Source organism: Hyaena hyaena, unplaced genomic scaffold (genome assembly GCF_003009895.1).
Source record: "Hyaena hyaena isolate Hyena2069 unplaced genomic scaffold, ASM300989v1 scaffold_0, whole genome shotgun sequence".
Lineage (NCBI taxonomy): Eukaryota > Metazoa > Chordata > Mammalia > Carnivora > Hyaenidae > Hyaena > Hyaena hyaena.
The window spans coordinates 4,659,872-4,681,666 of NW_024080632.1; the positions used below are offsets into that span (position 1 = coordinate 4,659,872).

At 43.8% G+C, this 21,795-nt stretch overlaps 1 protein-coding gene and 1 long non-coding RNA gene across 3 annotated transcripts in view; one reads left to right on the forward strand and one right to left on the reverse strand.

The window, feature by feature from the left end:
- ATP2A2 (ATPase sarcoplasmic/endoplasmic reticulum Ca2+ transporting 2) overlaps positions 1-17,732 on the forward strand; it is a 59,963-nt gene extending 42,231 nt beyond the window's left edge. Inside the window, exons 9-21 of one of the 2 annotated variants that reach the window (XR_005530588.1) lie at positions 1,915-2,003; positions 2,468-2,570; positions 3,417-3,548; positions 7,199-7,321; positions 7,426-7,644; positions 8,411-8,746; positions 9,787-10,007; positions 10,409-10,611; positions 11,911-11,996; positions 12,259-12,392; positions 13,010-13,127; positions 13,216-14,815; positions 16,919-17,727. Coding sequence is in view for 1 of the 2 variants with exons in the window: in XM_039245169.1 (XP_039101100.1) it covers positions 1,915-2,003; positions 2,468-2,570; positions 3,417-3,548; positions 7,199-7,321; positions 7,426-7,644; positions 8,411-8,746; positions 9,787-10,007; positions 10,409-10,611; positions 11,911-11,996; positions 12,259-12,392; positions 13,010-13,127; positions 13,216-13,336; positions 16,919-16,932 (1,899 nt within the window). In the remaining variant the exon portion in view is untranslated. Of the gene's footprint in view, positions 1-1,914; positions 2,004-2,467; positions 2,571-3,416; positions 3,549-7,198; positions 7,322-7,425; positions 7,645-8,410; positions 8,747-9,786; positions 10,008-10,408; positions 10,612-11,910; positions 11,997-12,258; positions 12,393-13,009; positions 13,128-13,215; positions 14,816-16,918 lie in introns of both variants that reach the window. The other variant, XM_039245169.1, reaches the window with a different exon arrangement.
- On the reverse strand, positions 14,192-16,971 carry LOC120240958. The gene is made up of 2 exons (XR_005530849.1): positions 16,588-16,971; positions 14,192-16,339 (listed from the first exon to the last, which is right to left on the reverse strand). It is a non-coding gene; the product is annotated as an uncharacterized LOC120240958 (long non-coding RNA).
- Positions 17,733-21,795: the final 4,063 nt, after the last annotated feature.

Sequence of the window (21,795 nt, forward strand, 5' to 3'; positions counted from 1 at the left end):
CTAAGTGAAAGTCAGACGGTTAACCGACTAAGCCACCCAGGCGCCCCTAAAAAAGTTATTTTAAAACCTGTATGCACTGATTTTTTTTTTTTTAATGTTTTATTTCTGAGAGACAGCATGAGGAGAGGAGGGTCAGAGAGAGAGGGAGACACAGAATCTGAAACAGGCCCTAAGGCTCTGAGCTAGCTGTCAGCACAGAGCCTGATGCGGGGCTCAAACCCACGAACTGTGATACCATGACCTGAGCCGAAGTCGGATGCTTAGCCAACTGAGCCACCCAGGCGCCCCAAGCATGAACTGATTTTGTTACTGAATATGAGTTGAGATGCTCTGAAAAGTTACTTTAAAGCACACTACATGGCTCTTTTAAACCTGAGTTTAGTAATTTTAAATTTATTGTAAATGGTTTGATTTTATTCTTTTAAAAAAATTGTTTATTATTTTTTTATATGATGTATTTTCAAATTGGTTTCCATACACCACTCAGTGCTCATCCCAACAAGTGCCCTCCTCAGTGCCCACCACCTCACCCACTTTCCCCTCTCCCCCACCCTCCATCAGCCCTCGGTTTGTTCTTCGAATTTAAGAGTCTCTTAGGGTTTGCCTCCCTCCCTCTCAATGTTTATTATTTTTGAGAGAGAGAGAGACAGAGTGCCGGCAGGGAAGGGGCAGAAAGAAGGGGAGACACAGAATCTGGAGCAGGCTCCAGGCTCTGAGCTGTCAGCAGAGCCCGACACGGGGTTTGAACTCCTAAGCAGTGAGATCATGACCTGAGTTGAAGTCAGACACTTAACCAACTGAACCACCTAGGTGCCCCATTTTCTTTCTTTTTCTTTTCTTTTTTTAAATTTAATTTTATTTTACTTGTTTTGACAGAGATAGAGGGCATAGGGGGATGGGTAAGGGGAGAAAATCCCAAGCAGGCTCTGAGCTATGAGTGCAGAGCTGGACTGCAGGGCTTATTCCCACAAATGGCAAGATCATGACCTGAGCTGAAATCAAATCAGACAACTCGTTGAGCCACCCAGCCACCCCTGATCATGTTCTTAATTGTTCATATTTCAGAGGGATTTGGGCATAATAAAGTATAGTTGAAGTAGCACTTTGTGTTTTTGTTCTATGTTTTATGAGGAGTTAGAGTTTCAATTTGCATGAAAACATGAGTAAATCTGAGCCTTCGAAACTGGGCTTCTAAATTATGATTGAAAAGCAAACCAAGCGGGGGGGGGGGGGGAACACCCTGGTCTTTAGGAAACTAGCTCATGTCACGTTGTTCTATAAAATTAAGAATCCTTTCCTAAGCATAATCCTGTCTATGTTGCCTTGGTGACAACAGTTCAGTCAGTTCTGTAGGCTCCTTACTGTACACATGGAGTTCTGCAGCTTCATAGAAAATGAGCTGTCGCCACAATAAAAATAAGTGGGTGGGAGGAGAGAAGTGATTTGTCTTATTTTACTCAGGGAATGTTTACGCAGCTCTGAAATGGGATGGGAGTTCATTCTTCCCAGGCTTATACTATTAGCTTCAGTCAGGACTGCCTAATATTACTTTCTCAGCCAGCCATTTGAAATTGGGAATTCTGAGTCCTCTGAAGACTACTGCTGCGTCTTTGGAATTGACTGGCCCAGAGTCCTCATAACTTAGATTTCCTGTGGGTTGTCTTCTGTGTCTTTGGTGCCCCTGCTGCTTGTATTTATTCAGCACCTTAGTGATACTGTTTTTCAGACTCTGGATGGACTGGGAGGCAATCCTAAATAGCGTCTAGTTGGACTAAGGGACAGTCTGATACTGAGCTTCAATTCATATAAGTTTCATTAAAATTTTCTACTCTGAGAAATGCTTTTTGTCTTAGGAGATACTGGTTTTCTCTAGCATATTTTAAACACGGATGCTTTTTTTTTTTTCCCCTGTAGATGTTCATTCTGGACAAGGTTGAAGGGGATACTTGTTCCCTTAATGAGTTTACCATAACTGGGTCAACATATGCACCTATTGGAGAAGTGTGAGTAACCCGCCTTATCGTTTAAAAGATTCATTGTGGCAGTTTGGCACTTGTATAGATTTGCAGTGTGTCTAAAAATTTTGTAAATATGGCTCATGTCAGTTTTCTGAGTAGTACATTTTTTAAAAATATAATATACATTTTGAAAGGAAAACAGGTTAGAAGTCAGTGGCTTTTTCATTTTTATTTAGCTTGGCTTTGGAATCTAATTTTTCAGCTGGGGTTTGTTCTGTATTGATACCAGTGGTGGAAGAAGTTCATTAACTAAGAACTTCTGGTCTTTACTGATTGATTCCTGATGTCAAAGACACATTCTTTTGTCTCCGGCATCAGATTTCTAAGAGCCATCACTCACATTCTTTTGAATACTTGACAGGCTGTTGTCCACAAAATTATATTTCAAATTAAATAAAAATCAATGGAGATGACCACATTGTGCTTTAAAAGTATTCTTCTTTTGATAGGCATAAAGATGATAAACCAGTGAAATGTCATCAATATGACGGTCTTGTGGAATTGGCAACGATTTGTGCTCTTTGTAATGATTCTGCATTGGATTACAATGAGGTAAGGCTCCTCACAAATGAGAAAGTGGACCAGGCTCTTCTGGCTCAAGGGTGGGGTGGGTGGAATGCAGATCCAGCCTGCCTTCCTCTGGAAAGTAGGGGTTCCTGATTTTATTTCCTCTTTCCATCTTATCCTAGCCAGCGTGACCTAGACAAAGAAAGCTGAGAGCCTTTCCTACATCCGCTCAGTGTTGTGCTCGCTTCGGCAACACATACACATGTCTCCTCTGAGTGTTGCAGTCGCTTTAAAACCAAGAGTTAGGATGTATGTGATGTTCTCTTCTGCTTATAGTGTGGCTACCAAAAATGAAGCAAGCCTAGGATAGGAAATGTTTTCTTGAAAGTATAGGGTACTGATCTTGTTTCTTCTGAAGATGGGTGGTGGTATATCCTTGAGGACAAGCTGAGGTTTAGAGGGCTGTTTTGTTGATGATGATGATGATAAAATAATATAAAATTTAAACAGTAGAAAACCTTTTTTTCCTTCCCTTTTTACTTACACAGTAACCCACTGGTTTTTCAAAGAAACCAGTCTCCATCAGAACCTGAATGTGAACTCTGTAGAATGATAAATAACACACAATTTCACATACTATTTGAAAGCTCTGTTTGAATTAATACTAACTATTGGCTTCTCATAGTTAAAGGAGATAAAAAACCTAGTTATTAGCATAAGATAAAATGGCTTTGAGTATATTTTTAATTGTCTGCTTCATTTGCTCCAGAATAGGATAAAAACAGCCCCGATAATAATGGTGCAATGAAGGACAAACTCTCCTCTGATGGGAAGTCTTTATTGATAAAAAAACTTACTACTTTTTCACTTTATGCTTTTTAACCAATACAGGCGAAGGGTGTGTATGAAAAAGTTGGAGAAGCTACAGAGACTGCTCTCACTTGCCTAGTAGAGAAGATGAATGTATTTGATACCGAATTGAAGGGTCTTTCTAAAATAGAACGAGCAAACGCCTGCAACTCGGTCAGTATTGAAGCTTGGAGTGTTGTTCGTGCTGCCCTTCACTTCTGCGCCTATTCGAGCCCCTTTACTTCCCCCACCCCCCCGCTCCCCCCACTTAGGCAACTAGGGAGATTCATACTTTCTCCTCAAACTGGCAGCATCCCCTTCCCCACATTCTCTCTGGTGCAATGATCTGGCTACTTGTCTGACAAGAAAATAGAAGCAATCACTAGATAATTTCCACAGGCAGCCTCTGCACCTGTATGTAAAGTCTGCCTCCTCCCATGGCGCTGCGGGCAGCCTGGCCTTGATCCTGTCAGAGCGCAGCTGCCCCTCGTGCTGCAAGTCCCAGCTTCTTTCTCCTGCGCTATCGTTTTCCATCTCTACTGGATCTTCGTCGGCACAGGACAGAGTAGTATGCTTTTTATCTGAAAACTTTCTTTTTTTATTTCTCCCTTTAGCACTCTTGGTTCTTTTCCAGTAAAATTTCTCAAAGTAGCTGTTTTAATGATTCTTGTGTTTCACTTTTCTGATTTTCTCAAGCACACTCCAGTCAAGTTCTTTTTTTTTTTTTTAAGTTTATTTTGTGAGAGAGAGCGAGCATGTGCGCAATCTGTGGAGGGGAGAGAGAAAAGGAGAGAGTATCCCAAGTGGTCTCTACGCTGCCAGTGCAGAGCCCAGTGCAGAATGTGAACTCACGAACCGTGAGATCACAACCTGATCCGAAGTCAGACACTTAAACTGACGGAGCTGCCCAGATGCTCCTCCAGTCAAGTTCTTTAAGCATTTTGAGGAGCACAGAAAATATCAGGTTGTGAAAGGGTACCTCCAGTCCAGTCTGGCATTCACGGGAAGGGAAACCAAGGCCTTCAGTGATAAGCGTAGTTTCACAGGGTGAGGCAGATCTGGACTCCTTCTCTAGCACCCTCTCTATGCACCATTTTATCTCCTTTATACTATTCTGAGAAAACAAAGCTCACACCAGAATTAAGGCTCTCCCTGCTGTGACATGATCCACACTCCACCACCAGCAATCTCACAGTCACGAGGTTCCGGCCAGCTCCTGTGGCATCCTACCCCAGCATGTGGCTTCCATAAAATGGGAGATGTCCTGCTCTCCATTTCAGAGCCCTCACTCCTACACTGGCAGTGAGCTGGGGCGGCTAAAGGATGGGGGCTGATCCTTGCAAAGCCACATTGTCTGACAGCTCTATTATTGGTTGGTTTGACTAAGTCCCTCCGAGGCAACCTGAAGACTCAGCTTCACAGAGACTGAGGGTTATAACTGTTTGATTCTAGACCTGGAACTACTCGATGCAGGGAAACAAGTAGTATGGAGCTTACAAGCAGTGCATTAACTGTCATGATGACCACATGTAAGGGCAAGGCTGTCTATTCTCTTGTCTGCAAACTAAGCCATTTCTTGATCCGTGGCTGCCTTTGCCTCATTATTTTTGTCAGCAGCTGAGCGAGGAGATTAGAAATTACTGTCATGGGGGAGTCCTTCACCAAAAATTCCTAGATCCGAACTCATGCCAGTCTCCAGCCTCAAGAAAGCAGGAACCGATTGTAGTTCAGAGGCAAAGTGGGCAGGACCCAGCTTTTTAGGGCCTAATGGGCCATCCTGATTCTGTTAGAAATAGCTATGTTCTTCGCTCCACCCAGAATGTATCTGGTGCCTAGAACCACACCTTAGAATCACGACACATTCCTTGTGTCTTTCTAGAGCATTTAGTGAAAATGCTTAATGGAAACTAAATACATAAATACATAGAAGTCAGGTAATACAGAATTCAGTGATGGTCTTTTTCTGCTCAAGGCAGCTCTGGCTGAGAGAATAGCGGTAGTCCACCCAGCCTGGCGGGGACTCCACAGACATCCGTCCACTCGTCACTGCCCACAGTGCATGCTGAGGTTCTTAAGGATTTCTGTAGTTATTAGCTTTGTATCTGAGTGGGGGGTGGGAGAACATCAGTATAATTCACGTAATCGAATAAAGACAGAAAACCTTAAGATCATTTAAGTAAATGCAAAATGCATCTGATAAAGTTTGTGTTCATGATAAAAACTGCAAATCTCGAGCATCTAGGTGGCCCAGTTGGTTAAGCTTCTGACTCTTGATTTCGACTCAAGTCATGATCTCAGTTTATGAAATAGAGTGTGGAGCCTGCTTGTGATTCTCTCCCCCTCCCTTACTCATTTATGCGCACGCTCTCTGTCAAACTATAAAAAAAAAAAAAAAAAAAATCGACAAACCTGACTTCAAGTTGATGGTATATTTTCACAGAGCCTGTGCTAATGTCATACTTAGTAGCAACAGAAAATTTTCTGCTCTCCATGTTTCTATTCAGTACTGTACCAGCAGCCCCAGTCCAAGAAATCAAAGGTATAAAACTTAGAAAGGATAGTGTAGGGCATCTGGGCGGGTCAGTCAGTTAAGCATCCGACTTTGGGTCAGGTCATGATCTCACAGTTTGTGGGTTCAAGCCCACATCAGGCTCTGTGCTGACAGCTCAGAGCTTGGAACCTGTTTTGAATTCTGTGTCTCCCTCTTTCTCTACCCCTCCCCTACTTGTGTTCTGTCTCTCAAAAAAAAAAAAAGACATTGAAATTTGTTTTTAATTTAAAAAAAAGGATGCAGTGTATGTTGTAGGTGACATGGTTGTGTACACAACTCAATAGTGTCTGAATCCAAAGGGTCATGAAAAGTCCTCATTTACATAAGTTGTCAGTCTCTCCCTCTGTGAAACATGCCTTCACTTATTCCCCTCCTTTCCATCCCTCTGCCAACTCCTTGACTGGGAGTTCCCCACCCTTGGTGGGGAAGCCCCAGGGTCCAGTCCTCAGTCTTTTCTGCCTGCAGTTACTTCCATCAGCTCTTCTGGTCAGTGTGCTGGCTCCCTAAAGCTATTTAGAATAACGAGAACACCACTCTTCAAGTGCTTAGTAGCCACATAGGACAGCTGCATGAACAGCTCTGATAGAACATTCCCATCCCAGTGGACACTTCTGTGGAGCACTAGTGCTGTGGACCAACCATTTCTGTCCACAGCTGCCATCTCTTGGGTGATCTGTACTAAGTGGTGTGCCTTGTCCCCCTTCAGCTAACTCTTAACTGCCAGGGCCTGAAACCCTCCGTCGTCTTCCCACTTGGACTTGGTATAAAAGCCACATGCCTTAAAATGACTTTCAAGATCCTGCAACCTGCCCACCGTCCTCCCACACCCACCCTCTGCCATTACGCTTCTCTTTTTCTTGCAAGCTCTTCCAGCTGTATGGCCTGGAGGCTCCTTGAACATTGCCAGGTCATGACAAGGCTGCACTTTGGCTCTCTTAGCTCACACATCCTTCACATTTTTACTCAAGCGCAGACTTCTTCTAACCACTTTATGTAAAATTGCAGTCTATACGTACACAAATTTTCTATCTCCCTTCCTTATTTAAAATTTTTTTTCTCTATAGCACTTACTATATCTGCATTTACGTTCTAGTGTGTCTTTCCCAAATGAGAGGGCAAGTGTAAGCTCCATAAGGGTGAGAACTTGGTCACTGTCCATGGCTAAACCCCCAGCACCTGTCACAGAATAGGTGCTTAGTGAACATTTGTTGACCAAGTGAAAAATACTCAGAATTTGTTGTCCAGTCGTATTCCATGCGTGTTCTCTTTTTAGGTCATAAAGCAGTTGATGAAAAAAGAATTTACTCTCGAGTTTTCACGCGATAGAAAATCAATGTCGGTTTATTGTACACCAAACAAACCGAGCCGGACATCAATGAGCAAAATGTTTGTGAAGGCAAGTACAACACGCAGATTGCGGTCGAGATGTTCTTACCAGGATTAGGATCCTGTGTGAGCCCAGTAAGTACAATTGCTGATCTAAATCTGTAACATTTCCAGGGTGCTCCCGAAGGTGTCATTGACAGGTGCACCCACATTCGGGTTGGAAGTACTAAACTCCCTATGACCTCTGGAGTCAAACAGAAGGTCATGTCTGTCATCCGGGAATGGGGTAGTGGCAGCGACACACTGCGGTGCCTGGCTCTGGCCACTCACGACAACCCACTGAGAAGAGAAGAAATGAACCTTGAGGACTCTGCCAACTTTATCAAATACGAGGTTAGCTAACGAAATGTTCCTTCCCCCACACCCTGCACACTCATTGTGTTCAAACAGCGCTCCTTCAGTAAAAGGTCAAATGAGTCTTGATTTTGCCAAGAGGTGTGGTTATTTGTTTTTCTGCAGGCCAAATGCCCCACCATTCCAATTCAGCGTGCTGCTTCCAGCATGCCTAGTTAACAGTTTAATACAGGCTGTTGCTTTCGAGGTAGGAAAGTAAACTTGTAAAACCTATTTTGCTACTCTTAATTAAGATGTTTTAAAAATTGGGAATATTTTTTTAAACATTCATTAGTTACCAGAGGTCAAAATATCCAAGTTGAGAGATTTTTTTCTACTCTTCTGCTCATGGCAGAACCCTTTAATTCTGGGTGTGTGACTTCCTGAAGCATTGACCAAGAGGAATAAGGAAGAACTGGTCCCCTGGGCCACAAGAGTGGCCAATATCAAAATCCTCTTACTCCTTAGTATGTTTTTTACCTACTTTCAGAATATTACCATCATGAAAGTTAAAGGATGATTTGGTTTAAGAAGGTAATGGTGTTTTTAATCCTTTCTCGTTCATTGGAAGTAATACTATTCCTCATTGGATTTATATTTGTATGAATGTTAATCTTAGATAAGAGTCACAGAGTTACAGAGTTTACAGAGTTTACCATAGGAAAATGGAGAAGCCTTTGCTCTTTATGTATAATTGGTCTTTGTTTTGCCTTAGGGGAAAAACTAGAACTTCTTGTTGTAACGTATATTGATTCTTTTGCTATAGACCAATCTGACTTTCGTTGGCTGTGTGGGCATGCTGGATCCTCCAAGAATTGAAGTGGCCTCTTCTGTGAAACTTTGCCGTCAAGCGGGCATCCGGGTCATCATGATCACAGGGGACAACAAAGGCACTGCTGTGGCCATCTGTCGCCGCATTGGCATCTTTGGGCAGGATGAGGATGTGACGTCAAAGGCTTTTACGGGTCGGGAGTTTGATGAGCTCAATCCTTCAGCCCAGAGAGATGCCTGCTTGAATGCCCGCTGTTTTGCTCGAGTTGAGCCTTCCCACAAGTCAAAAATTGTAGAGTTTCTTCAGTCTTTTGATGAGATTACAGCTATGGTGAGTACCTTTGGACTCATGCTACACAGATACAGCAGGTTGTAATTTTGACTGTTAATATTTTACATAACAGCTCCCAAACTCAGAATATCTTGATTTTTGTCATGATCAGGGCTGTTTCTCTAGGGTTCTGTTAAGCAGTAATTGGCATGCTCTGTATTATTACCTTCAGGGAAGATTCTAGACTGGTTTACAATGTAGAAGTATGCTTTCTGAATCAGTCACAGGGACATATTTAGTGATATCTAGTCTTGTCTTAGTTGAAGTGTATATGTTATCTCAAGTTTTCTAAAAGTCGATTCAGGATAGAACTCCTCTGTTTTCTATCCCAAATCTTAGGATAACCTTTTCTGAAATTAGATGTACTGATAAAACAGTAAGAGCTGCCTGTTGAGGCATTTCCAGGATTCTTCCCCTGTGTGATTCTTCAGCAAGACAAATTCACATTGTGGAGTGTTTGCTTTCTGTTGCTGGTCTGTGAAACTTTTTTAAAAGGTGTTATTTGAAACCTGTTATTAACAGGTGTTCTTCCTTCCTCTCTTCTCCCAGAGGGAACCACTTTTCTGAATACAATGTTGGGTGTTCAGTAAAAGTTTAAAAACATCAATGGGAATGACAGTTGTGTATCTGTAGACAATATTTAGTATTTTTGCATATTTCTGACCTTTGTCAATGGCATGTTCTAGTTTCCTAGAATAGTGCATCTATTCTACTTGAAATTTGTGTGATACATGTGCTTCAATCTTGACTGCCAGATGGGTGGTTTTGTGTTGTTTGGTAAAAAATAATACAGCTGAAATTGAAGTCCCCTTTGTGCCACTTCCCTCCGAAGTCTTTTCGGTAAGCTCATTTGGCAATTGTACGTTTCCTAGGTGAAGTGCATTTTTTGATGCCAGTTTGTAAAACTGAAAATTCTCTGACTGTGCCCAGAGGTCCAGGGCTCCATTTGTTGCCCTTGCTTCAGGACAGCAAAGCCTTCGTTGGGGTGTGTGTGAGGTGGTGGCAGGTGTGCAAAAACCAGTCCTCACGTTTCCTTTCAGACAGGGGATGGTGTGAATGATGCTCCTGCCCTGAAGAAATCGGAGATTGGCATCGCCATGGGCTCTGGCACGGCAGTGGCTAAAACGGCCTCTGAGATGGTCCTGGCCGACGACAACTTCTCCACCATCGTGGCTGCTGTCGAGGAGGGGCGGGCGATTTACAACAACATGAAGCAGTTTATCCGCTACCTCATCTCTTCAAACGTGGGGGAAGTCGTCTGGTGAGTCCCTGCGAAAGATCACTTGTAGTCTTTTTTCTAAAATTGGCTTGGGATGACCGGTTTTCCAGATTTGTTCTTTATATGGCAGCAGCCAGGAGGGAGGGCCCGGCAAGAGGAAGGACCATAGAGGTTCATCTGGCCCGCGGGAGGGCTGTCTGTGGCTGCTGCCCTGAGAAGTGAAGGATGCCTTGGAACATAGAAATGAGTTCAACTATGGCCTTCTGACATTTTACTTTAACTCGAAATTAGGTATACTGAATGTTTGATGATGGCTGAAAAAAGTTATTTCAAGCAGTTGTTGTTGTTGTCCATTAATTGAGGGAGGAGGAGAGGGTCCTAATGCTATTTAAATAGGGGCAAAAAATAATTTGGGGTCTTTCTCTTTCTTTGGGTGGAAACAGTATTTTCCTGACCGCAGCCCTTGGATTTCCTGAGGCTTTAATTCCTGTCCAGCTGCTCTGGGTCAATCTGGTGACAGATGGCCTGCCTGCCACCGCACTGGGGTTTAACCCACCCGATCTGGACATCATGAACAAACCACCCCGGAACCCAAAGGAACCACTGATCAGCGGATGGCTCTTTTTCCGTTACCTGGCTATTGGCTGTAAGTACAGGTTTTTTTTTATATTATTGATTTTTAAATGTAATCTTCAAAAGCCAAAATTTTGTAAATTCATCCCTTATTAGGGTAGCAAAAAATGGAGTTTAATAAATTATGTCCGGTTTACGGGAAAGTTAGTCCCTTGTTTTAGCATCCTTATCATCCCTTAGACCTTTGTGAATGAGGTGTTCAGATTTAACCTAAGGGCAAAGGGATATACGGGTGAGTCAGGGTCAGGCCTTACATTCCCAAGCTATGAAACTAAGCCCTGCTCCCCCCTAAGGAGAGAAGGATGATGTGCATTTATCTGCAGAGGTTGGTGAACACACAGGACCCCTGGCCACAGGTCACGTTCTTCTAAATAAGTGGTCTCTGTAGACTTCATGCTCCTAGCCCGGCTGCTGGTTCTTGTCCCCCACTTTAGAGTTTAGGAAAGTGAGGCCCAGAGAGTTTAAATGACTTCCCTGGGGTTCCATAGGAAGGTGTTTTGGTTTTGTTTTAATACGTTTACATGATTTAAAATTCATGGCTGAGAAGGTTCTCAGCCAGTCAGTTAATTGCCCTGCAACACTGGGTTTCTCTTGTGCCCTCCCAGAAATAAGTCCAGCAAATAGATCTGTTCCATGTGTGTATTTTCACAAGTGTTGGCGTGCCTTATACAACCTGTGTGCTGAACCCTGTCTCCTTGTTCTGTCTCTCCCTGTTTGTTGGGAATTGCCACATCTGTGTGTATAGAGCTGCTTCATCCCCATGCGCCTGTGTCTTGGCAGTGGGTGCTGCCACCATCTTCACAGTGTCCAGTTTCTGGGTTCTCTACTACCCTGTTTCTTTGTAGTAAACTTGTTCAGTTCAAAACTGATTGGTTGGGAGGCAAGGTGGTCCTAGAATCAGCTCTGGGTTTTGACACGTTGCCTGTGTTCTGCACTAACTGCTCTGACAGTATTCCCACCTAAAAGTCCTGGGTGGTGTAATCTGGTCCAGTACAGCAAGGTCTTCTGTGGAGGACATGTACCTGCCACCAGTTACAGAAGGTATGGCTGTTGTCAAGGTCCTGCCAGTTCCAGTAGGTCCTTTTTCTCACAAACTCCAGAACACAAGTTGCCTGGTTTTTCGGTACCAGACACCCCTCTCGTTGCAGAAGCCCTCCATCTAGCTTCTTGGGCTGATACGAGTAATTGCTAGTGGCAGCAAAGCTCTCCAGTACCATCAACATACCAGGTCTCATCTCTGGGGGGGATCGGCCTGCAAGGCACACCTGCAGTAAAAGCTGTGGGCGCCAAACCCTGCCTGTGTCTGTTCCAGGTTATGTTGGCGCTGCTACTGTGGGTGCTGCTGCGTGGTGGTTCATTGCTGCCGACGGGGGTCCGAGGGTGTCCTTCTACCAGCTGGTACGTATCCACCTTTCTTTCCTGTACCTTAGAGGCGAAGCTTAAGATTGTCCTTGAGTTTTTGTGGTTTTGGTGTCTACCAAATAATCTTAATGCACAAATAATAAACAGTTGCATCTAAGATTATTCTGAAAGATCAGGGCTTCTCTGGTAGGTGGATTGAGATCTCGGGTGGGTCTTTGTTCCGAGATCTGTGTTACTGGTGCGTGGACCTTGGCAATGGACTTCGCTGATCAGGAACTTGATTGGGCGTTTGTTGCAGAGCCACTTCCTACAGTGTAAAGATGACAACCCGGACTTTGAAGGAGTGGATTGTGCAATCTTTGAGTCCCCGTACCCGATGACAATGGCGCTGTCTGTTCTAGTAACCATAGAGATGTGTAACGCCCTGAACAGGTCAGTGAGTCCTCCACGGACTGGGGCTAGAGCTCCCCCAGCCAGGGCCCTGGGGAACTATGTGTCCTGCTTGATGGAGGATGACAGGAAAGCTCCTCCCTCCCAGAAAGAAAAGAGAACAAGCAGCACCGGTTTTAAAAGCTTAAGTCGTCATCACCTCCAGGAAGTAGTGGGAGTGCTTAACTACACGTTCCTTATGAGACAGCAAAGGCCAAAAATAGGGACTTCAGCGTCCCTATATGCCAGTGCCCACAGGGAAGGTGCTCTCGCCCTTTAGCAGTGAGATAAATGGTATCATCCAATTAAGCCCTTGACAGAAATGGAAATTACAAAATCGCGTTAAGCGTCAAGGGCAATTGAGAGCATCTTGGAGTCCACTGAACTGAAATCATCTGTGCTGAAGCCTAGATTTAAAATTGGAAGTTTGTCCTACATTGGAACGTTCTTCCTTAATTTTGCCACAGTAAAAACTTCACTCAAAAGAATTGGGTCAGTGGGCAATGCCAGGTTAGCTGCTGTCCTAGTGAAGCATATCCTCAAACATTCTTTTGTCACTTGTCACAAAGGTGTTTGCCTTTTGGGTGGGCATGTTTCATATCCCTCTCTTTGTTCTGCAGCTTATCTGAAAACCAGTCTCTGCTGAGGATGCCCCCTTGGGAGAACATCTGGCTCGTGGGCTCCATCTGCCTGTCCATGTCGCTCCATTTCCTCATCCTCTACGTGGAACCTTTGCCAGTAAGCAGTGGTGGGACCGGGACCGAGCTGGGGCCTACCTGCCTGTCCTGCAAGTTTGGGAGCTTGACAAAGCTTCTTTGTATTTCAGCTTATTTTCCAGATCACACCACTGAACTTGACCCAGTGGCTGATGGTGCTGAAAATCTCCTTGCCTGTGATTCTAATGGACGAGACACTCAAGTTTGTGGCCCGCAACTACCTGGAACCTGGTAAAGAGTGTGTGCAGCCTGCCACCAAATCCTGCTCGTTCTCGGCATGCACCGATGGGATTTCCTGGCCGTTTGTGCTGCTCATAATGCCCCTGGTGATCTGGGTCTATAGCACAGACACTAACTTTAGTGATATGTTTTGGTCTTGACTGACAGTTTTACATAAAGAAGATGTTTAACTTAATCAATTAATTTTTTTATTGTTTAAAGCAACTGTCTATTTCTGCTGAATTTTCACATGAACATATTGGCTGGTGAAGGAGATTTCATACTCTAGATTTTGTTTTGCTTTTTCTGACTCCAGTGGGGCAAGATTTTCCTTTTTTATACACATAATTAAAGTGTCCATTGACATGTACAGAGAACTAACACTATTTTATGCAAATATTTTTTTGTAGATGAAAAAGCATGTACAGTGTTCTGTTTAATACTCATCCTTGTATAAAAAAATAGTTGAGCCAGCAGACATTGTCAGCAAATTAATTGGCAGCAGATTTTAGGAAATGAATGTGTGTGGTTTTTTTCTAAAACTAAAGAGCATGTATTGTGTCTTCTGCATGATCATCTGGATTTAATCTGAGATCACAGTCTAATTTTTATTCATAAGCCAATTTTTCTGCACTGAGCAGAGTACTGCTACCTCAGTCAGTATTTTTGGTTTGCCACTCCCCTCACCCCACTTTGGCCCCCCATTCACTTCCACCCCCACCCCCCACTCCCAGCCCTGCTCGGCTGCTTCTCCTGTAGGGTTTCGATGGTTCTGTTTACATCAGTCTTAACAAGAGGTATGCCTGTTCTCGCTTGTGCAGAAAACATTGTTCCAGATTCAATCGACTGGGTTCATGTCCCCCCATATAGTTTTTAAGGTTATTTATTTAAATGTCTAATGTATTTTATTGTAACAGACATTGTTTTGCCAACATTGCCTATTTCAGTGGCACTTCACAATCTAGTTTAAAAAGGAAAATAAAACATTTTAAATGGACAGAAAAATAACTGTCTTGTTTTTAACTTTTAAGTGGCTTAGCTTGAACTATCTGACAGATGTGTCCAATTTTCTCTTAAGTTCTTAGCTCAGACCTTTAGCTTTACTGTGCTCGAGGGGAAGAAGGATCCTGTTCTGCTGCATAGGTAGTCGTAGGGATTCATATATATGTACCAGTTGTCATCTGTGATACTTCTTATGCAAGTTTCTGCTGGCCTGTTTTAGCCTGGTGTAGAGAACGTAAGGGCAGGTGTGTGTGTGTGTGTGTGTGCGCGCGCGCGCGTGTGCGTATGTTTTTGTAAAATCTGTAAATAGCACATGATCAATTGAACATATTGTATAGAACTATTTTTATTTGAACGTGGCACTAACCAACACCATGTTACTATGATAAATGCGCATGTTCGAGATCAGTCTTACCAACAGTGTGTAAGCCATTAACTGTCCTAACTATGGTGTTTTCCTCCAATGCCTTCCAACATCCATCAACTAACGTGAGTATTCCCTGAAATCCAGATGCTTTAGCCTAAAGGTGACTGCCACCGAGTGAGCTAGCTCTGTGACACTAACGAAAAAGCTCCTTGTGTCATGCACTGCTGTGCTCTGTGACAGTCTCTGAGAGCAGCAAGTGAACGATGTGTGGTACCCGTGCACACGGGGGGGAGGGGGAGGTTAGCTGGCGCAAGGTGTGACATCGATAGGCTCCATGCTCTGCTTTGGTCCGACTTAACAGGCTGAGGGAAGGCTGCCTTTGGTAATGCCTAGATGTGGATTCTCAAAAACCTGTGCTTCCTTGGTCTTTACCAGCCACAAGGATTTGTCCCAGAACCTTGCTACCTGGTTCATTAAAAAACAAAAATTTAGTGAAAGCAAATAGTTGAACCAGCCAGTTCATGCATCCATAGGTTGGTCTCAGGTAGGCCACCTCTCTTTACCTTCTGGGTCCTATCCTTTACAGCTGGGACTTGTCCTCTCTCTCTCTCCAGGGTACGTTAAAGCAGAGTTATTTAGGGCATGGCTTTGCTAGCGACCAGTCTAGTCCATGAGGCCCCGAGTGTTCCTTTGAAGGTTCTGCGACCAGCCAGAAGATGTGATGTAAAGGCTTCAAGTTTGGGGGAGACTTAGTGGGGATCATCAAGCAGGGCAGGGTGCTGCCAGCTTGCCAGGTCCGAGTGTAAGGGGAAGGAAGTCCCAGCCTAACATCCATGAGGCCTCTGAGAAAGGGAGGTTGGTTGGTTTGGCAGAGCATATAACCAGGAGGAGGGTGGATTTTGCCAATTTTGGCATCCTGAGGCCTAAAACATGATCAAATGCGAAGAGTGTGCCTTGGCTGCAAACCAAAACAGGATGTCTGAGCTTGCTGGGTGGTGTGCTACTCAATGGAAACCAAACTTACCCAATAGTCAGCTTTTCCTGACTCGGTTCCTTGAAGTAGTAGCCTTTAGAGGTTAAATGTTTGCTGCTCCAAACACAAGTCGGCCTGGGCCAGCTGTTCCCTTGTGGTTTCTCAGCTTCAGGCTCATGCAGCCTGGAGGCAGTTTAGGCACCCGCTTTCCTCAGCCCAGGCAGCTAGGAGCATCCCCTTGTGACCTCTGCTTCAGGCTTTGCCACATCAGCAACGTACTGTTGTGGATGCATCCTGGGCCTCAGGCCTCCCCGCAGTGAGGGCCAGGTGCCCAGACCCATCCTCACCCAGCATTTGCAGGAAGTTCCCAGGTGGCCTCTGCTTTTGCCGCCATCAGTACTGGTGTCCTTTTCAGATCCATCAGAACTTGTTCGTGTTCTCACCGACGGGCAGGTAGGCCTTGCATGGCTTCTTGGTTAGGGCTTTAGCTAAACGATGGCAACGTCACAGGTCCTCCGGCCGCTCATCTGCACGGCGCAGGTGACGCGTTCTGTGGAGAGCTGCGTGAGCTCCCAGACCAGCAGGGTGAGCGCCAGCCTCCCTGCAAGCAGTTGCTACCACATCACCCTCAAATGGGGACCTCGGCTCCGTGAATGTCCTTGAGGTGGCAGACCTTGGGCATATGAGACCACAAGCATTAGCTCAGTGTCTGTAAAAAACGCCTCCCCCTGACCAGGGCCGGAACAGTCTGCAGCACCCATGAGCTAAGTCAGCCAAATCAGCCATTGCCTTTCTAATGTAACCACCAATCTTGTCAAAGCCACCACCGTGCAGCCAGCCACAGGGAGGGGTGTGGGGAGAAAGGGAAGGTAGAGGCTTCGCACTCAGCCTCACTGCTCGCCTGTGTGTCACCCTCCTTACCGTCTGCACTGCTAACTGAGAACTCTTCTTCCTCTTGCCCGTTGCCCTTGTCTGAAGCGACTCTGTGTCTGCCTGGTGGGGTTCTTCCATGAGCGGGGATGGCCTATGCTCTGTAGCCAGACAACACGAAGGGTCCGTACCAAGCCAGTGCTTCTGGCTGCTGCCCAGGGCAGGCAGTACCTCAGGGACGGTGAATCAGAAATGCTGGTCTTGAAATCTTAAACTGAATATTCCTTTTCACTATTCCTTGTCACTGTTAATCTTAAATGGTTATTCTAACATTTCCTCCCCATATTTCATAACTCTGATTTCCTCTCTCTTTCCTTTTCAGCAATACTGGAGTAACCGCTTCCTAAACCATTTTGCAGAAATATAAGGGTGTTCGGTTGCGTGCATGTGCGTTTTTAGCAACACATCTACCAGCCCTCTGCATGATTGATGTTGGGGGAAAAAGAAAAGTAGAAAAAAGTCCCCAACTCATTGTGTGTTATGTGGAGGAAACGTGTATTACCAACGGGGTTTAGCTTTTAAATGAAAATAATAATTACAAATGTACAATTTAGCTTAATGAATCAGAAAGCCTCTCCAGCGGACTTTGGTTTCTTTGCTGCAAGAAGACTGAGGTTTTGAACCTTATCTAAGAACTTAGAAGCCATCAGCCAAATCTCCATATTTCTCTGTGCAAAATGTCATAGCTTATATAAATGTACAATATTCTATTGTAATGCATGCCTTCAGTTGTAAGTAGCTAGATTTCTCTATGGTGTCATTTAAACATGCTACTTTTTAATTGGCCCTGTACAGTTTGCTTATTTATAAATTTATTGAAAACACTGCAGGTGTTGAAAGGTAAAAACGTAGGCCTCCAGTTCATAACTTGTTATTTTCTTGAGTGTGCAAACAGCTATTTTGCACTGTATTAAATGTAACTTATTTAATGAAATCAGAAGCAGTAGACAGATGTTGGTGCAATACGAATATTGTGATGCATTTATCTTAATAAAATGCTAAATGTCAATTTATCACAACGCATGTTTGACTTTAGACTGTAAATAGAGATCAGTTGTTTATTTCTGTGCTGGTATAGCAACAAGCATCGCACAGACATGGTTTCAGGTAAATAAATCTATTCTACGATAAGTTCACAGTGTGGTGCTGAGTGTTCTGCGGGAGGGGTGGGTGATGTGCACTGAGGGCCTCCAGCCCTGCACCCTGGAGAGTTTTGCCTTCCACTGGGGGAAGGTTCTAGACTTGACTTTCTGGATAGGAGAGCGGAGTGTTGGGAGGTCTGCTCATTTGATGGGAGGTCTGCAAAATTGTCTCCCCTCAAATATGGGGGAAGCTGAATGTGAATGTCTCGTTATTGTGGTTTTCAAAGATAATCAAATGATTTCAAAAGTTGCCAGCATCTTGGAGGAGGCACCAGTGGAGAGATGCTTCTAATACTGTTCAGATGGCAAATGTAAAACCCTACACTCCTACTGTGAGAGAACAGATCAACAAATGCCAGCATTCATCCATTTGATGTTTACTTAGTACTCCTCTACCAGGCATGGGGTTAGTGTGGGGTGTTTTTCTATTTTCTAAATTCCCTAAGATGATTCTTAAGAAAAAATTTTATTTTTGAGAGAGAATCCCAAGCTGGCTCTGCACCAATGCCTCAGGGCCCGAACCCACAAACTGTGAGATCATGACTTAAGTGGAAACCAAGAGTCGGATGCTTAACTGACTGAGCCACCCAGGTGCTCCCTCCTACCCAAGATGAATCTTAGATCATGAAAAACAAAACGAGAGAGGCCAGGATAGACAATACTATAAACCTAACAGCAAAAAACTCAAGTCCTAGCAACTACTGATATGAAGGAAACATATGATAAAACTTTTCATTTTTTACTTAAATAGTATTCGTTTTTTACTTAAATAGTATCCATAATTCCCATTTGATAACATGCTGGAAAATAAGCCAGAAGTACTGATAGAACCAGAATTATACTCACCATCCACTATTACTCACTACTCAGCACTATCTGGACAGTCGCTGCAATCTGGCAAGTGAAGGGACAATGCTTTGGAGTGAACAGAAAGCGAGTCTTACCAGATCAATGGTAATATTCTGTTTGTAGAAAAGTTTAGTAATTCAGGGAATGAACATCTTGAGATAATACAGAATTCATGTTAATAATAAATGAAAATGCCAGCAGACATTTTATTTTAGTCAGACTTACTCTAACAAACATGAAGGAAGAAAGATAGCTAGGAAGTACACCACACCCCTCAAACAAAGCTCCAGGCATTGAATGCTCTGTTTGAGAAAGGTGGCATTTCAGCTTAGTAGGTTGAGGTTGGGTTATTCATTATGTCACTGGTCGTCTTTTGAAAAACACACGGCTTTATCCCTTGTACCCAGTTGCAAATGGATCAAAAGATCTGAAAAATGAAACTATACCCCCAAAAGAAAAATAGCTAAATGACATAAAGCCTGAACAGCTTATGAGAAGATGTTCAGCCCCACTGGCAAAATCAACGAGCTAGCCCCCGGCAGCTAACAAGGGGGCCTTCTTTACCCTGCAGAACAAATAACCCCGTAGTGAACTCGGGGACGTCCTCACCATCCAGCCCAGCAAGCCCACTCCCGCGCCAACTGCAGAGAATCCCTCCCATGTGCTGCAAGAGCCATACCAGCATGTTTGATGTAAAGGCGCTGGAAACCACCTCAGCGACCAAGAGCAGCAGGAAAACTGAGAAGTGCCTTTGAGACATGTTCACGTCACTCTCAGCAGCAGTGAAAACCAGTAAACTGGAACAGCAGATAGTGACACAAATCTCCCTGCACAGTGGAAACCAAGTGGTGTATACAAAGATCAAAATACACACTTCGGTGCTACGTAGGTGGGTGTACAGTATGCCTGTTTGCATATCTGGGGTTTTTAGAGAAAACCACACAAAGTACCTGGAGAGAACATGCAAGATGAGAAGCGTTTCCAAGCATGACAGCATCCCAGGAGAAAAGGGAGAAATGGACTATGTAAAAAGGTAAAAATGTGGACCAAGATATCCCTCTCTAGAGTTAAGAAAACAGATTAGCTGTGTCTACGACAGAAAATGAATTCCCTTCACATGATTGGCAAAAATCAATGGTTGATGGCTACTGATCTCTCTCATGCAGCTGGCATCAGGAAGCCATTCATGCAGATGGTGAGCATGTAAACTGGTTCAGTCTTTGGAGAGCAACTTGACAAACAGAATGATATTTTTAAACATCCATACCCTTTGATCAAGTACTTCAGTGAAATCCTGCCACCTGTTCACAGAAGCAACGTAATCCTGCCACAGGATTATGCAGCAAAAATTGGAAGTAACCCGAATGCCTGTCAATAGGCAAAGTGTTCAATAAGAACATTAATATCATGGAATATTATGCAGCCTTCAAAAAACACAAGGTAGATCTGTGAATGAGCAAGGAAAGCTGTCCAATAGATGTTGTCTGTCAGTGAAACATGAAAGTGCAGAACAGTTTGTATAATACTCTGTCATTCATTTTTTTAAAAACAGGAGGAAGTTAAGTTTCCAGTAATAATGGTTACTGAGAATAACTGTTAATACGATACAGATGGCAGATGGTAGGAACCAGTTTTCTCATTGTTGGTTATGGATAAGCCAGGGGAGAAGGCTAGAATTACAGTTGGAGACACCAGCATACTTAGTTTCAGGTTTCTGATACCACTTCTCCAATGAAAGGAATCAAATCTGCTTAGAAAAATGATGGAGTCTAGGGCCAGGGCAGAAAATGTACAACACACACCTGGAGAACACGGTAGTGTCAGGAAGTGCAGACGTGCTTAAAAAACAACACGTCAATGATCAAAGATGAAGTTGTGTCAAAGGGACAGAGGAGCCAACTGAAAAAGCTCTGTGTGACCAAAGCTAAGACAATTTCAGCAACAGAATAAAGCAGGACTAGATTATCATCCAAAGTACAAAATAAATATCCATGAGTCCCTAGTGATATAAACAGGAGAGACTAGAAATCTCCCATGCAGAAGAAATCCAAGTAGTTTCTGCAGAGAACTCTGCCCTCAGGGAGACGAACTGTAACTCCTTCCTTAAGTGTGAGCTGTGTACAATGACCTCCCTCCCTGGAGTACATACACTTGTGGACGGGGTGGGGGTGGGGTGGGGTGGAAGTAACTCACAGTGGAAAAACCTAACAGACACTACCTCAGCCAAATGATGTCATTTTGAGAGCATGTACCCTGGATACGAAGTGAGGAGAAAGCTATTTTACCTGTGGTCTCCCACCCCCACCCCCCAAAAAAAAACATACATAACCTCAGTCTAGTCAAAGAGAAAACACCTGACATCCCAAAGACAGACTGCAAAATACCTGACCCATACTCCTGAAAATTGCTAAGGTCATCAAAAACAAAATCTGACAAACTATCACAGCCAAGAAGAGCCTAAGGACACAGGACAACTAAATAATACAGGATCCTGGATGAGATCCTGGAACAAAAAGAGGCAAAAACTAAAATCTGAATGAACTATGGATTTCAGGTGATAGTAACGTATAAATACTGGTTCATAATATGTAAGCACTGTGACAAATACTATGTAAAATGTTAGTAACAGAGAAAACGGTCTGGGTCATATAGGAACCCTCTGTACCATGTGCTCAATTTTTCCATATGTCTAAAATATGCTAAAAACAGTTTATTTTAAAACGCTGAGATGAATATTTTTTTAATCCTCATAGAAGCATCAAAGAACTCTAAGAGAGTACATAACTTCCAGGCCAAAATCTAAGCAGCAGCAAAAAGAATTAGAATATCCAAGATCTCTTTTCCCCTCATGGCATCTACGTCTCCAAATAAGCTAAGCTCTAAAAATGAGCAGGGGTTTTGAGAGCTCACAGAGTGAAAAAGGCAAAGTCAAAATCCAGGGCCCAGCAAAAGTGAGAAGTCTTAAAGGACATTAAGCTGTGGCCCCGAAAGGCTAACACCTTAGGATAAAGGTAAACCTGAAAATAAACCTGCCTGCTTTCCCCACGACAAAGGGCTGTAGGCTCTGCTGAGGTGCCAGGCAGATACCCACCCCCTGAAGGAGGTGTAAACACTGGCTCTGGAGGATCTGCAGCCTCAAGGTATGAATTTAAAGTCACAGGCAGTACTCCCGAAGCCCCAGACAGAAAAAAATGTAAATCCTCCCTAG